We start from the raw sequence: 17730 nt of genomic DNA on the forward strand, positions 1-17730 counted from the left end.
GATAGTGTCCTTTGGGCTGTGTAGGTCAGTGGGTGGACAACAGCTTACTCTGCCACCAATAAACCTTTAGAGACATGGTGGAATTGAAGCAAGCCAAACTGTAGCTAGTTCCTAGGGAAATGTAGCTAGTTCTGGCTTCCAGTTCTTTGTCTTGCTCATAATTTTAATGACCATCTTTGACACTCAAGCATATAAAAAATAATAAAGCTTCTTACCCAGAAGCAGTGATTTCAGAGGTAGAGCTAAAAGGAATTCATCAAGTGGATCTGTGTTCTACTCCTGGTTCTGCCACCAATTTATTGTGTAACCTTTGTCAAATCTGTGCTTTAGTGTTTCTTTTTGAAAAATGGGTCTATTATTCCCTGGTTGGAACACATTTAAATCTTTGGATTTAGAAGTCTTCTTTTCTAATGAACTTGAGAAGTTCTGAGGTTAGTAGCTGCTCTCTTTCTCACTATCCCTCCTTTCCTCAATTGCAGGGTTGATCCGTTCCCGTGTTCGAGGGGCAGAGGTGGCAACAGCAGATATCCTTACCTTCCTGGACAGCCACTGTGAGGTAAACAGTGAGTGGCTTCAGCCCATGCTTCAGAGAGTGAAGGAGGTGAGCGTACCTGCAAGATGGGAATGATAACCCAAGATAATACACAATTAATTGCCCCACAGCTTGTAAAAAGAAAGCTAGAGAGTGCCATAATGCACAGAATCAGGTAAACAAGTTCAAATCCAACCTCTGACATTACTGGTTGTGCGTCCCTTAGTCTCTATTTTCCCAAGTTTTCTCCTCTATAAAATGGGGGTGATAATAAGAACATCTGCCTCCCAAAATGGTTGGGAGGATCAAATGAGATAATTTTTATGAAGTGCTTAGCATGTGCCTGGCACATAGTAGGAGTTTAATAAATACTTATTCCCTTGCCCCTTCCTCCTTCCCCTTCCCTAATGGCTACCATGGCTATGGAAGAAGATCAGAGGAGGCAGAGGAATGATCAGAGGAGGCAAAGGAATGATCAGGGAAGGCTTCATGGAAGAGATGGAACTTGATCTAGCTCTTGAACAGAGCTGAGACTAAAGATTTGTCTTAGGGGGGCCAACTCAGAGTGGGGAGAGCTCATGAGGTCCTTCCCCTCTCAGGGCACCTATCTCCACCACCAAGCTCCCCTGCCTCTTCTCAGGGTTGCCCTGGCCTAAGTGAAACTGGCAGTGTTCCTTTGGTCCTGAAAGACAAATAATATTTGTATAGGTGTTAGGGAGATGGTGAGGAGTGCTAAAGTCAGAGAGAAGTTATAAGAGAACCAGAAAAAGTCACATTTGCCAAAAATATTGGGAATGACCATACCAACAAAAAGAGGGGACCCATGGTGATTTGCATGAACATTCCAGGATCGGTATAGTTTATGCTGACAAGTATTTACTTAAGATCTCATTCTCGCAATCCCATCAGCATTTTTTTTTCTCTGATGGGCAGCCTAAGCTTTTCTGTAGGATGTAGGTCTTACAGTTTTCCCCAGAAACCATCCTCTTTCCTGAAGATGGCTGGTGTCCAGCCTCTGTTTCCCCAACAGTCATGCACTTTTCTTGGTGTCCAGTCTCTGTTTCCCAGCAGCCATCCCCTTTACTTAGTTCCTTAGTCCACCTCTGTTTTTCTTCAGGACTACACACGGGTGGTCAGCCCCATCATTGATGTCATCAGCCTGGATAACTTTGCATACCTGGCAGCATCTGCTGACCTTCGGGGAGGTGGGTACAGTTTTCCTGGGAGGAACCCTCAGCCATGGAAATTAGAAGTCTCTGATTTGGTAGCCTTCCAATGATTTCCTAAGAAACTTCTTCACATCCCAGTAATATTCATCATAGGGAGTATAAAAATTTTGAAAAGTATAATAATTTTGAAGACCTGGTTTAACAAGGATTGCCTAAGATAAAAGCTATAGTCTCTACAGGTAAGTAGTGGTCAAGAAGCTGGGGAGAGGGAAAATTGTATTTTACTTACTGTTCTTAAAATTGTTATTTTAATTATTATTCTTATTGCTAGTAATTATTATAAAAATAATGATGACTTCTATGCCACTTTTAACTTTACAAAATGCATTCTTATAGATTGTAAAATCCATGAGGGAGAGGACCATGCCTTATTAATCTTATCTATTTCCTCAGTGCCCTGCCTCCTTATCCCCTCCCCCCCCACCCCCTTATATTAGCTTCTTAATAGTTTATTGGTTAATTAATGTTCCTGATGCAGGAGAGAAATTGAAATGAATATAGTCCAGGGATATATGGTCCGGTGTCTGCTTTGTTGGATCCTTCTTCCCTAACTATTTGTCCTCCTCAGGATTTGACTGGAGTCTTCATTTCAAATGGGAGCAAATTCCTATAGAGCAGAAGATGTCCCGAACAGATCCCACCCAGCCAATTCGGTAGGTTGGCTTCTCTCTTGTTTCTGGGCTTTGAGCCTCAAAGATATCAAAAGGAAGGAAGGAAGGAAGGAAGGAAGGAAGGGAGCGAGGGAGGGAGGAAAGAAGGAAGGAAGGAAAGAAAGAAGGAAGGGAGATAGGGGGAGGGAAGAAGGAAAAAAGGGAAGGAGGAAGGAAGGAAGGAGTGAATGAATGAATGAATAAAAAAGCATTTATCAAGTCAAGTTTACTATATGTCAAATATTGTGCTAAGCACTGACATTACAGATGCAGAAATGAAATAGAGTCCTTTATCTTAAGGATATTATTATTATTATTATTTGCTGAGGCAACTGGGATTAAGTGGCAGTGTCACACAGCCAGGAAGTGTTAAGTGTCTGAGGCCAATTTGAACTCAGATCCTCCTGAGTTCAGGGATGGGGTTCTATCTACTACACCAACTAGTTATCCCACCTTAAGGTTATTATAAAGAAAAACAGTACATATAGGTCAAAGGAATGGTGGCCATGGAGAGATGTTTTGGTCTGGAAAGTCACCAGAATTTTGAATGTAGCAATAGGCCATCAATTGATGTGTCTTTTCTAGAGGCAATAGTAGTAATGATTTGATTAAAGTTCTCTAAGGAAGAAGCAGAAAGTAGGAAATGAGAAGTAGGTCTGGGGCAGACAGGGCAGAAAATAAACAGGGTGAAGATAGGGACATAGTCCTGGAAGGTTCAGGGTTAAATATCTTAACTCCTTCAGGGTATGATCTATGAAGAGTTGGTTTGGAAGGTTTTCCTTATGAACACACAGAAGTGTGGAAAAACAGCCAGGGTAAAGATGAGGACACATTAGTTTCAGGAAATTCAGGGCTGGGTTTCTTAGCTCCTCCAAAGTTTGGTTCAAATGTTCTCTTTTAAATAATCTATACCTAAGTTAGGTTGACATGCTTGGAAAGGACAATAAGTAGGTAACATGAGCTTTTAGCAATGAGAGGACAAAAGAACTGCTGTGTATGTTAGTAACCCTCCTCTTTGGGAAGCTGTGATGATTAGTATGTGGGTGATGCTGTATGAAAGATCACTGAGTGGGAAAAGGGGTAGAGAGAGGGTGCTCTTGTTTTGTAGGCACCCTCATGGATTCTTTGCAGATTTTGTGGATTCTTTTTCCCTTTTACTCCCAGAACACCCGTCATAGCTGGAGGGATCTTTGTGATTGACAAGTCCTGGTTTAACCACTTGGGAAAATACGATACTCAGATGGACATCTGGGGTGGGGAGAATTTTGGTGAGTTGGAAAATAACTTCTGCCACATTGATTATTCAGATTTTATTCATTCATTTATTCAATTATTTCATTAATTATTCATTATTCAGATATAGGAAAGATAACAATAACAACTAGAAGAAGTGGATAGATTGCTGAACCCGAATTCAGGACTTATCTTTCTGAGTCAAATCCAAGCATCAGACACTTACTAACTATGTAATCCTGGGCAAGTTAGTTAACCCTGTTTGCCTCAATTTCCTCATCTGTAAAATGAGCTGGAGAAAAGAAATGGCAAACCATTCCAGTATGTTTGCCAAGAAAACTCCAAATGGGGTCACAAAATCAGGTACAACTCAAATGATTGAACAACAACAAAACCCTCAAGGATAGGTGAGGTCACAAAGTGAGAGGTTTTAGTGGAGATCTCAAGACAAAACTTTGGGGTCCACTTGGGATGTGATACAGCAAAAAAAGACTGAGAAGGAACAGTCAGACAGCCAGGAAGATAATATTAGAGAGGATAATGTTTTAAAAACCCAAAGAAAAAAAGCATATCTAGAATAGGGGGCTAGTGATTAGTGGCAAGTGAAGGAAAGGGCCTAAGATGGATGAGGGCTGAGGAAAGACTATTAGATTTGTCCATTAAGACACCATTAGTAACTTTGGAGCCCTTTTCAATAAAGTTGGAAACCAGGTAGCGAAGGGTTAAGTAATGTTGTGAGGAGAGGAAGTAGAGTGTTTTTGAGAGTGAACATACTAGAAACCCCAAAGGAGGTTTTCAAGGATGGGAAGGGATGTGATACAGAGCTTTGATCAAAGTAGCAGCCAATGAACAGGAGCCACCTCAGAAGAGAGGAAAATCTGGAGCCAACTGAGGAGATGCCATCTGGATTAGTAAGAAAAATGTGGCTTGGGTGGCTTCCCCCAGCTAATCAGACTTTATATGTCTCAGGAACTGACCAACAAGGGTGATTTGTTCTAGACATGCCTTACTCATGTCTAGAATATGCCTCCTGGACAGAGACTGGAAATAATGCAGAGGCAAAGTTATCCTATGTGGTTAAATGTTCCCTCCTTTTAAACAGTTCTTCTTTTGCTCATCACTTACCTTGTTACTGCCAGTAGTCCAGATTTGGATATTCATCCTGGGTATATGTGTGTTTTATATATATTTGTATACAGATAGGTGATTTAAACTGAACACAAGTGGGTATATCCAACAAGAATAAGTGAAAAGCTTTATTAGTACTAAGCACTGGGAAAAAATAGAAAAGTAGATCATTATTCTCTCAAAGGGCTTATGTTCTAATAGGAGACTTAACAGATATAGGAGATTCCTACATCATAAGAGTTAGGAGGGGAGGGAAATCAAGTGCACTTACCTTTTACCTTTTACCACCCTCTGACCAATTCCTGCTAACCACTGAGGTCTTTTGCAGAGCTCTCTTTCCGGGTGTGGATGTGTGGTGGCAGCTTAGAGATTGTCCCCTGCAGCCGAGTGGGCCATGTCTTCAGGAAGCGACACCCATATGACTTCCCTGAGGGTAATGCCCTCACATACATAAAGTAGGTACCCTGGAAAGAGGCAGAAAGGATCTGAGGATGGGGTCGGGGGAAGGAACCTAACAGTTTTCCCTCTAATTCCTCTCTTTCCATTTTGCTTTGAAAGACTTAGTAGACATGAGTAATTACCTCATCAGCTTCCAAAAATAAGTTCTTGTAATACCTGGCTTATAGAGCAAGAATTGGGTTTAGAGTTACCATGCCATTCTAACCATTTGGAGAGATAGGGATAAGGCAAGGAAGATGGCAGATGTTACCTATGCCTGCCATTCCTAGGGATGGGAAATTAGAAGTAAAAACAATTCAGACAAACCTTGTCTGGACCTGCCCCCAAATGTCCATCACCACTTACTTTTCCAATTCTGGTATGGTCCCTGTGGCAACATGAACCATGTGACTCAGTACCAACAGAGAACCTGTTAACTCACCTCAGGAAACCATATTGATGAAATGAGATGAAAAAAACCCCAAAGGTCTAACTACCTCCCAGATTAAACATTTCCTCTGTTATTCTGGCTATAAATGTATATAACCCGCATATATAGGCTGGTTCAATCCAATATACACCAGACCCCTAGGCTTTGAGTGCCCAGTGGTTCTATCCAATTCAGTTGTTTCCCTTAGCCTTCGTGCTGTCCTGGTAAACAGTCCACTCTCCATATAGCATGAGGTACCACCTGTGTTGTTGTTTGTCTGCATACCCTACAGTGTTCTTTTCTCTCTTCTTTAACAATAGTGAGATTCCTCCACCTTCTCCATATGCTGTCTCACTAGATCTCTCACTCCTGCACAACTATCAAATTAACCCTGTGATCTATTTGGTCTTTCCCCAGATCATTTCCCATAAAATGATCCATAAGCAACTAGTCATTCATAGATAACTCTTTTGTCTAGACCAGGGTTCTTAATTTTTAATGGAATCAAGAGCTCCTTTGGTGGTCTAGTGAAGTCACTAGAATCCTTCTGAGAGTAATGTTTTTAAATCTATAAAATAAAATACATAAGATTACAAAGAAAATTAACTACATTGAAATAAAGACATAATTTTCCCATTAAGTTCAGGGGGTAATAAGTTCATTATAATTACATTATAATGGAGGAACTTAACAGATATAAGAGATTTCATCTATAATATGTGTACATCATAGGAGTTAAGAATGTAATCCCTTGAAATTTATCCATAGATCCCTATGTGTTGTATGTATGGGAGGACAGGATGTCCATTAACACCAACTTAATATTGACAGAACTCATGCCAGGGTAATAAAATAAAATAAACACCAAATTAAAAATTTTTTTTTAAGTTTCATGCTTAAAGACACTCTGCTCAGGGGTTCAGTGCCTGTGTATTGACACAAGTTCTGACCCTGTGCACCTGTGCAGTGACACAAGTTCTGACCCAAGCCTTGGTCATTAAAGAACTGAGCATGACAGTATGGTGAGATCACCACAAAACTACCCTCCTTCCAGAAAAACAACTCTACACTTATGCCATTAATGATTGTGAGTCAGTAGTGTTAATAATGTATATGAAAGACAACTTTATAAAAAAAAATTATTCTATCCAAAATACCATGTAAATGAAGCCGATGGCTATTCACCAACCATCTAAAGCACTTAATATTTTATCAAAAGCCCAAAATGATTAAAACCTGTTTGTTTTTTAAGAACTTTATTTCCCCTGCCACCCCAAGCCCATGATAGAGCAACTCCCAAAATGTGACAGAGTAACAGATGCCTATGTTCCCCTTGCTCTATAAAGCTGACCTTCAGACAGACTCCTGTATTTATTTATGTCTTTCTCTAACACCTTCTTTGGCTTTTTCAGGAATACCAAGCGCACTGCAGAGGTTTGGATGGACGAATACAAACAATATTACTATGAAGCCCGGCCATCTGCCATTGGAAAATCCTTCGGCAGGTAAGCTTTGGATGGTGTGTCCATTCATTGTTCTGCAAGGGACCTTTGTGGAAGAGGTTGGGGGAGGTTAATAATTTTACAACCAACAGGGCAGTTAGGTTGCACAGTAGATAGAGTGCAGGGTCTGTAGTCAGGAAATTCCTCCTCCTCCTGAATTTAACCCTGGCAAATCATTTAATCCTATTTGCCTTCATTTCCATCTGTAAAATAAGCTGGAGAAGGAAATGGCAAACCACTCCAGTATCTTTGCCAAGAAAACTCCCCAAAATAGGGTCACAAAGAATTGGACATGACTGAAAATAACTAAAAAAAAAAACAAAAAAAAACAACCACCTGGCCCAACACAACTTCTTCAGTTACCCCAATAATAACAATGCAGGAAAAAGCTCTTCATCTTAAATAGTCAAAATGCAATTCTTCTCAGCTACATATGACAAAGGAAAGATATTTGACTCAGCAAAAAGAGCTCTGGGAGAAGGGGGAAGAGAACAAACATTACTATGTTCCAGGCACTATGGTAAATACCTTACAAATTACTATCTTATTTGATCCTCACATTCATTATGGGAGATGGTTGCTGTTATGATCTCCATTTTATAGTTGAGGAAATTAAAACAGATAGAAGTGATGGAATGGAGTGAATAGTAGGAGGTATCATACAAGAAGTATCATACAAAAGCATCTCTTAGCTATCAGAGTGCTTAGTTAAGATAGTCAGGGCCAACATGACCAACAAAACATATGAAAATATGTTTTGTATGGTTTCATGTGTATATTCAACATCAAATTGCTTACCTTTTCAAGAATGGGTAAGAGACAGAGGAGAGGGAGAGAATTTGGAACTTGAATTTTAAAAAAATGATTGTTGAAAATTTTTTATATGTCATTGGGAAATATTTAATAATATAAATAAAAATAATTCTTAACAAAGATAGTGCCAGTTCCTCTGGAGAATATACAGACAAATGGCTTATATCCCAAGCTCTAGGTATAACAAAAACTCAGAAACAATCCTACACATTGCAATCTCTGGTCTTTTCTCAACTTTTGTCTCCCAACGAGGAAATCATAATAAAATGGAAATTTCAAAACTAAATGTTTTTGTACCCCATATTGAAGGAAAAGAGGCGAATAACCTAATTTTGGTAATTTATTCAAGTTAAAAAACTTTCAGCGACCTGGATTTCAATATGAACTTGATACTAGCTGTGTGACAACCTCTCTGGGCTTCAGTGTTGTCATTTTTCAAATCAAGGAGTTGGATTTATTTAATCCAACTCCTTAATTTGAAAATCCTACTTCTAAATCCCATGAACTTCTTATTGTTGTTCTCTCATTTCAATTGAGTCCAACCCTTTATGACTCCCATTTGGGGTTTTCTTGGCAAAGATACTGGAGTGATTTGCTATTTCTTTCTTTACCTCATTTTACAGATGAGGAAAATGAGGCAAATAAATTAAGTGACTTGTTCATGATTTGTAAGTATCTGAGGCCAGATTTAATAGAGCAAGAGTGAGTAGGTTCAGACCCTAGGCCTATTTGTGCTTGCTAGATATCTCCTAGCAATGAGGATCTCCTTTATTCTTCAGAGTAACATTTTCCTGCTCCCCCCACAGTTCTGTTCTTTGACTTCTAATAAGTGCTTGTCAAATTGAACTGAATTCTCCTTTCAGTATAGCTGACCGAGAAGAGCAGAGGAAGAAGATGAACTGCAAGTCCTTCCAGTGGTACCTGGAGAATGTCTATCCAGAGCTCAAGTGAGTAAATCTCTCCAGTTTATATAATATTTGACCATAAACTATTTATGATAAGTTGTAAAAAAGAAGTCTAGTGGGGCAATCTCCTGTGCTACTTGTAATAGCGTCTGGGATGATCATTTTATGGGAACCTAGAAAAGAAAAGGGTCCGGGGATGGTTGATGTTTAGTGACATTCTTCTTTCCCCTTCCTCTTTAAGTCCTCCCTGTGTCCATAAGTATCATCCCAGGTGGCTGGCCTCTTTGCTCTTAGTCTTGAACTCCCTACCAGCCCCTAGCTACAGAGAGCAGAGTAAAGGCTGTGGGGAAGTTGTGATATAAAAGTAAAAAACTGGAGAAAAGAAGAGATAGAAATAAAAAAGTTGTGAGATTGATTTGTAATGAAACATTCTAGGTTTTCTAATATTCAAATGAGCTTTAACTATTTCATAGCAGGCACCCACATAGTCAATAATTTTTTTTCTAGATGGGATGGTCCAGAGACAAAATATTTCCCAAAGTTCTTGGCAATTATTTTCATTGACTGTTGTTTACTGCTCTTCTCCCCTCCTTTTCCTTCCCCTCCCCTCCTCTTCAAACCCTTCCCTTCTTCCTTTTCTCCTTGTTTCTTTCTTTCTTTTTATTGTTGTTCAATCGTTTCAATCACGTCCAACTCTTTGTGATCCCATTTGGGATTTTCTCAGCAAAGATGCTAGAGTGGTTTAACATTTCCTTCACCAGCTTATTTTATAGATAAGGAAACTTAGGCAGATAGAATTGTGACTTGCCCAGGATCATACAGAGAGTAAGAGTCTGAGGCCAGATTTGTACTCAGGAAAATGGATCTTCCTGACTCCAGGCCTGGTACTTTATGCACTGCACCCCATTCCTTCTTTTTACAAAGATTTATTAAGCACCAATATCATACGATTCTAGGTATAAAGGAAATGTAGTGCAGTTCCTGCCCTTGATTTCACATTACATTCTCAACTTACTGTGTTCTGATCACATTGGTCTACTTAAGTCCTTAAGATTCCATTTCTCACCTTTTTTGCCTTTGTACAGACACCTGAAATGTCTTCTCTTTTCAACTCCACCCAGAGGAATTTCTTGTTCTCTTCAAGGCTCAGTTTAAATGCTACTACCTTCCTCAAAAAGTATTTCAGGATTCTCCCCAGTTTGTAGTGCTCTCTACCATTACCCTCCAAAATGACTTTATATTTATTTGGTATATATTTATTTTTACTTATTTGTGTCCATACTGTTTCCTCCTAATGGATGGTAAGTTCCTTGAGGTCAAAGATTGTTTCTTTTGTGTCTTTATCCCCTCATCTACTGCAGTGCAAGGCCCATTGGTTGTACTTTAATATTTATTGAAGGGAATCAAATGGAAGGAGCTTATATTCTATGGATGGAGCACGTTCTATTGATACTCTTTATTTTTTTAAACAGTCATCACACAATGTCTATATCCTAACCTCCACCATCACCACCACCCCCCAAATCATCCCTTGGAAAAAAAATGGAACAAAGCCTTTTTTCTTGTACAGCTCTTAAACTGACTCTGAAGGCATCTTCAAAAGAAAAATTTCATAAATGTTCTGAGCAGTTTTGTTGGCAGGAACATGTCCCTCCTCTCCCTCCCCTCAAGGGACTGCTCTAAAGGAAATATTTCTTTTGGATGAATAGCTTATGATGTGTTTGTTTAAAAGTGATTCTTGTTTTTATAATAATAATAACAATAATAAGTGGATGTTATTATCCTAATTTTACAGATGAGGAAACTGAGGCAGATGGGGATAGAATTTGAATTCAGGTCTTATTGATTCCAATTTCAGAATTCCACCTATTACCTAGCTGCCCTCAGTAGTTTCACCTTGTCTGCTATTTGGATAGGAAGTTCCTACAAAGGAAGGAGAAAGAAGGGAAGGGCTCAAGGAAGGTGTATGATGGTAGAGAATGGTGTTGTATTCACCAAGCTAGAAGGGACATGAGATTTGAAGGCGGGATCTGGATTAAATCTTAGTTTTGCTGATCCCTACTTGTGTGACCTCAGTGTTCCTGGCACTATAGTAATCAAGATATTTAGAAAAAGAGTAAAAAAAAAAAGCTGGTGTATTTTGAGGAAAATGACCAACATAATTTTGTGTTCATAAGTTACACAGGGGATACAATAAGAAGTTATTGGTAGAATGAGGAAACAATTGTGGTGGTTTGGGGTCCTTCCTGAAGATCTTTTTGTTTACACTTATGAGTTCTCCTGATAGCCTTCTCCCCTTACAGCATATTTTCTCCTCAGATTTGGACTACCCCTCCCAAAGGGTGTGCCTTTGTCTAAGATCCCTGGCAGTAAGAAGTCTCAGTTCCCTTCCCATAATAGGGAAGCATACAAGAAGAGATACCTTAAGCTAGAAGGCTGTAGTAATAGTAACAACAACAATGACAACAATAATTAAATACTTTTGTTTTTTAAATAATCATTAATTGATAATCTTATAATTATTAATACATTATGATTATTAGCTGTATTTATTAAGTACTTCAAGATATGCAGATCAGTTTCCTTGCAGCATTCTATGAAATAAGTATTATAGGTTATGTATATACATTTTACAGAGAAGGAAACTGAGGCACTGAGAGATTAAGTGCCACCCATAGCTGTATAGCTAATAAAATGGAATTTGAATCCAGGTCCCTTGACTCAATAGCCAGTGTTCTTCCTATTACGTAGGTGGGAAATTCCAAAGGCAGCACTCATGTTAACACAACTGAATGTCCTTTTCTTTCAGGATCCCTGAAAAAGAGGTGATTCCTGGGATCATTAAGCAAGGAACAAATTGCTTGGAGTCTCAGGGTCAGGACACAGCAGGAAACAATCTGGTTGTTATGGGGGGCTGCAAAGGGACTTCAAATAATCCTCTCATGACCCAGGTGAGCTTCTTGGCAAGTTGGTTCCATTCTTCTGAACTCTGATCCAGGTGGCCTCATCCCCCAGACAAAGTGGGATGAAAGTATGAGAAAAGCTCTAGGTGATGTTTTAATAGCAAAGTTGCTATAGAAACATGGGGTTCTTCATCCAATCCACTTCCTCTTTCTCCATCTAGAATCCTCACATCCATTTCCCCAAGAAGTCCATCACCACTAAGACTTTCTTCCCATCTTTCCTGCTGTATCCCCATCAACTTCCCAGCAGCTATCTTCTGAGTGCCAGTTAATACCCTCCTTCTATGAATCAGTCTGTGTAATTCATCCTGAAGGCAAAAAAATTCTCTATGAATGCTACCAAATAAATGCATATACCTTTCATGAATAAATATATTCTAGGACTCATAGAATCTCAGAGAAGGTAGAATTACTGAGAAGTGAACCCAAGCGTCTTGCTCCACCACTCAATTCCTTAGTTCCTCTGTATTAATTCTTCCACCTTCCTCTCTAAATAGCCACCCTTAATATCTTATACATTAACTTTTTATTCATTCATTTGTTCATTTTTAGCATTTATTTTTCAAAACTTTGAGTCCAAATTTTCCCATCCCTCTCTGCTTTTCCCTATCAAAGGCAAACAATATGATATGAATTGTACATGTAAAGTCATGCAAACATATTTACAAATTAACCATGTTGCTGGAAAAAAAAGGAAAAAGAAAGTAAAAAAAAAAAAAAAAAGTATGTTTTAATCTACATTTAGAGTCTAGGCGTTCTTTCTGGAGGTGGATAGTATTTTTCATGAATCCTTTGGAATTGTCTTGAAGCACTATATTGGTCAGCCAAATCTTTCACAGTTGATTATTATTATGATATTGCTTTTACTGTGTACAATGATCCCCTCTCTAGTTATTCTATTAACTCTATAACATAGGAAGTAATGAGCAGATACCTTAAAATATCCAAAGCACTTATTACAAACATTACAAAATTCTCTCTCTCTTCCTCAATATATATATATTTTTAAAATGTACATCTATATGTGAGCAACTAGGTAGTACAGTGGATAGAGTGCTGGGTCTGGAATCAGGAAGACTCATCTTCATGAGTTCAAATCTGGTCTCAGTCACTTTAGCAATGTGACCTTGGTCAAGTCACTTAACCCTATTTGCCTTAGTTTCTTTATCTGTAAAATGATCTGGAAAAGGAAATGTCAAATTGTTCCTGTTAGGATTCTTACAAGGTGCTAAGTCAGTTGTCTAATTTTAGCATCGTGCTTAGCAGTTCTCTGACTCACTAATGTATTTAGTACTCATTGGAGTTCTACAAGATTCACAAGTCAGAGAGGAGTCCAGGAGATTCACAAATCAGAAGCCTACAATCCCACTCGTGGAGGAGGAGTCAACCTTTGAGTTCACACCTCTAAAAGAGCTATAAAAGGACAAGCTCACTAGAAGCTCTTGAAGCCTCAGCCTAGAAGCACTCAGGGAGATTGAGAAGCCAGGATTCAGTTGGACAGAATGAAGGATTCAGAGAGAGCTGGAAGCTGAAGCTGGTAGAGGCAAAGGACTAGCAACAAAAGCTCTTGGAACCAAGGAAAGCTAACCGGGCTATTTTGAAGGAGACAATAAAGGATTTTGATTTTAACTCCTGGCTGCACTTGAGATGGTTATTACTCTGAAGTGAATCTAAGGATACCTCCAGAAACCTCCAAGAAACCTGCTTGCAGAGAACGATCATATTTTAGAAAAGAAGAACATTGTAATTCCAATTCTCATAATCCTCTTAAAGGCTATGACAACTTGGTCCTTTCAAATATTTTATTTTAGTCATATATGGATATATCCATTCTGTGCTTATGGAATATCCTTGTTAGGGCAGTCAATTGAGTGAACCTACCAGAGGTGGTAGGCCCTGGAAAATCAAGGGAAGAGAGCAAAATACTTGGATGGGATTCTCCCATTGGTCAAGTGGAATATTTGAAATTTTATAAGCACAGAAACAAGAAAATAGATATAAGTACTGAGTATATTACAAACCCATTTTGTTTGTGTAAACAATAAAAAAGATAACCATCAGTCAAAGAGTCTTAGTCCTAATGCTAACGAGATTCTTATTTTTTCTACCTTGTAGGAGTGGGTATTCAGTGATCCTGTTATCAGGCAACAAGACAAGTGTCTCTCCATCACATCTTTTTCCACAGGGTCCCAAGTCACTTTGGAGGTCTGCAATCAGAAAGATGATAGACAGGTATGTGGCAGCATGTAAATCATAGCCTTTCTCTTATTCCTGTGGATGATTCTGTCATCCCTTGCCCAAACAGCAAAGCTATTATTATCTTTCACAACATGAGATGAAATAAATAAAGCCTTCTAATGGACAGAGGCTATATGAGGGCTATTATCAGGGGGAACTTCAGGCTGGGAATTCTTTTGAGTAGACCAAGGTAAAGGTTAGGGAATTATATCATTGAATGTTTGCACTGGAAGGGATCTTATGCATCATCAAATTCACTTCCCTTATTTTTCAGCTAAGAAAATTGAGATTCAGAAAAAGAAAGGGACTTATTCTATTGTGGTAATAATAGCACCTTACCTTTATATTGATCTAACCACTTACAAAAGCTTTCATACACACTATACCTATTATTGTCACCCAAATCTTTCTTGAAACTCAGCTAATACTCTGATTAGTGAATAGATCTCTCTCTGTCTTCCTTTCAGAGTAAATACCATGTTGTAATGGAAAGAACCTGGGAGTCAATATTCTGATTTCTAATCCTGGTTCTAACATGAACTAATTGTGTGACTTTGGGCAAATCCCTTGATTTCTGTGGGTCCATAGTTTCTTCATCTGTAAAATGTGGAGTCCTGAAGATTCCTTTACAACCAAAGTATGGCAAATGTTTAATAACATTTCTCCAGGAAAAAAAATACACCTCACAAACTTTTACATGTAATCTGCATTAATAACACTTTAAGTCTGTACAGTCGACAGCAAAGTAGTACAGTGGCCTGGAAACAGGAAGATCTGAGTTCAAATTTTACCTCAGAGACTTACTAATTATGTGAACTGGGCAAGTCATTTAGCTCTATTTGTCTCAGTTTTCTCATTTGTAAAATAAGCTGGAGACAGAAATGGCAAATCACTTCATTATTTTTGCCAAGAAAAGCCCTAAATGGAGTAGTAAAGAGTTAAAGGTGGCTGCTACAACTGAATGACAAAAATCAACAAAACAGTAGAGCAAGCTCTGATTTATAATGTTTGCCTACTTCTAAGGTTTAAAAGCTCATACTGAAAATTTAACAATAACCTCTTCAGGACCATTACAGTTGGCTGTGGCACATCTGATGGGGATAACTCTCCATTTCAATGCTTCAGTGATCTCTTTTAATCTATATAGGGGAAGTTTGGTGATGTAGAGTAGGGCTTCTTCTTCTTTTTTTTTTTTTTAGCAAGTTATCTTTATTTTATTTTTAATAGTTTTTTTTTTATTTTTCTAAATACATACAAAGACAGTTTTCTCTATTCACCTTTGCAAAACCATGTGCTCCAAATTTTTCTACTTCTCTTTCCTCCCCTTCCCAAGATAGCTAGCAATCTTATAAAGGTTAAATGTGTACAATTCTTCTAAACATATTTCCATATTTGTCATACTGAGCAAAAGAAAATATCATATCAAAAGGATAAAAACACAAGAAAAAAATAAACAAGCAATAAAAAAGCAAAAAGATACTGTTCAGTCTTCATAGTTCTCTCTGTGTATGTGGCCCTTTCTATCATAAATCTATTGGAATTGCCTTGAATCACCTCATTGTTGAAAAGAACCAAATTCATCAAGTTGATTATCACATAATCTTGTTGTTGCTGTGTACAATGTTCTCTTAGTTCTGGTCACTTCACTTAGTGAAGTCTTTCCAGGCTTTTCTGAAATCATTTCTTGTAGAACAATAATATTCCATTACATTCATATATCATAACTTATTCAGCCATTCCCCAACTAAAGGGCATCCCTTCAATTTCCAGTTTCTTGCCACTACAAAAAGGGCTGCTACAACCATTTTTGCATATGTGAGTCCTTTTCCCTTTTTTATGGTCTTTTTTGGGATATGGGCCCAGGGATCCAGACACTTATGGATCAAAGGATATGCAGTTTTATAGTCCTTTGGACATAATTCTAAATTATAGAGCAGGGCTTCTCTTAAACTTTTTCCATTCGCGACCCTTTTTTGCCTCAGAAATTTCTACATGATCTCAAGGTATATAGACATATAAAATAAGTAAACAAATTAAATATTTGCTGATAATAAATCATAATTTTGTGATCCCTATATTCACAGTTTACAAAACTGTGAGATGGACATAAGTTCATGTCCTTATTTGTTTTTGACTCCAGGAAGATTATTAACCTTGTAAAAGTTGTAAAAAATACAATTGTAAAAAATAATGGCACTTATGTCACAGATTTGTTGAGAGGTTCAAAAGAGATAACATATGTAATGTGCTTTGCAAGCCCTTAAAGCACTAAATAGATACTAGATAGTATTGTTTTCATAGTGCCCCTTTTTTTTAAGTTAAGCCAGATATCATTAATCCATTATAGATGAGAATACTGAAGCACAAAAGTGAAATGGTTTGGCCAGAATTACATAACTTGGTAATAGAACTGAGAATAGAACCTTTATCTCCTAACTCCCAAGCCAATGTTCCTTTTCCCATCTAAATTGCTGTTTCTCGTTTGCCTTCTTGATACCCCCTTTGTGGGAGATGCAACAAATGAGTGCCCATTGACTGGGAACTTTGGACAGGGACTTTCTGTCACACAAGATCACACAGAATCTGAGTTGGAAGAAACTCAGAGGCCACCAGATCCAACCTATAACTGTACAAGGATCTCTTATATTATCATCAAGAAGTATTCATCCAGTCTCTGTTCTAAGACCTCTAAGAAGGGAGAAACCACTACCTCCAGAAACAAACCATTCCACTTTTAGCATAGTTCTATCACTGGAAAGTTTTTCCTCACATCTAGCCAAAATCTCTCTCTTTATAATTTCTACCCATTGCTTCTAGTTTTCCCCTTCTGGAATCCAAGCAAAGCAAGTCTCATCTATCTTCCTTCAAATATTTAAAAACATCTATCATGTCATCCCATTAAGTTTTTTCTTTTCTAGGCTCAACAACCCCTTTTTCCTCAGCCTCAGCCCTTTCACCATCTTGGTTGCTTACCTTTAGAGGGCTGCTCTCCGACTTATCAGTCTCTCATTGTAACAAACCTTCCCCATCTTCCTTCCACTCCTAATATAGAGCCTTCTAAGTCCCAATCTACCTTGCCCCTTTCCAGTCCAACAAAGGCATTCCTATCCCTTAGTGGATGGAAGAAGCATTCATTGTTTCCCCCCACCACCACCACCACTGTATTGTAATTATATCCTCTCTATTGCATCTAGAGTAATAGAAGAATTTTCACAGTCACTTCATTAGTTGTTTACTTTCAGGCTGATACTTCTTCCTCTTATCTCCAGTTAAAGTACATTGAATTTAGGGTTTTTCCCTATGTCTACCATGGCTCCTGTTTCTGTACACACAGTAGTTAAGATGAAGCCTCTGCCTCTATACAACATGTTCTCTTGCTTCTTGGTCCAGAAAATTTCTCTATGTCCTGATCTGGACAGAGTTATTAGGAGTGAAGGACCATGCAGTTCTCCAGGATTTTTTTTACCTAAGACCACAGAATCTTCTCCTTCATTCCTATCTTCCAACTCTTCATTTCCAAGTCATCTCAGATTTCACAAATCCAAGAGGATCTGGTATACTTGTGTAGAATGATGAAGGCAGCATGGTAGAGTAGAAAAACCAATGAGCTAGCAAACAAAAGTTTGTCATTTAACTGTGTCAGTCATGACCAATTTTTTATGACCCTAT

The 17730-nt window shown here is 38.3% G+C and overlaps 1 protein-coding gene across 2 annotated transcripts in view; it reads left to right on the forward strand.

The window, feature by feature from the left end:
* Positions 1–17730, forward strand: part of GALNT16 (polypeptide N-acetylgalactosaminyltransferase 16) — a 109049-nt gene that overhangs the window by 85247 nt on the left and 6072 nt on the right. The window contains exons 6-14 of one of the 2 annotated variants that reach the window (XM_003756377.3): positions 480–601; positions 1650–1737; positions 2330–2414; positions 3576–3679; positions 5101–5227; positions 7053–7145; positions 8819–8902; positions 11670–11811; positions 13939–14055. In XM_003756377.3, coding sequence (XP_003756425.1) covers positions 480–601; positions 1650–1737; positions 2330–2414; positions 3576–3679; positions 5101–5227; positions 7053–7145; positions 8819–8902; positions 11670–11811; positions 13939–14055 — 962 coding nt within the window. The remainder of the gene's footprint in view (positions 1–479; positions 602–1649; positions 1738–2329; positions 2415–3575; positions 3680–5100; positions 5228–7052; positions 7146–8818; positions 8903–11669; positions 11812–13938; positions 14056–17730) is intronic. The other variant, XM_031952802.1, reaches the window with a different exon arrangement.

This window comes from Sarcophilus harrisii, chromosome 2, assembly GCF_902635505.1.
Source record: "Sarcophilus harrisii chromosome 2, mSarHar1.11, whole genome shotgun sequence".
NCBI classification, from domain to species: domain Eukaryota; kingdom Metazoa; phylum Chordata; class Mammalia; order Dasyuromorphia; family Dasyuridae; genus Sarcophilus; species Sarcophilus harrisii.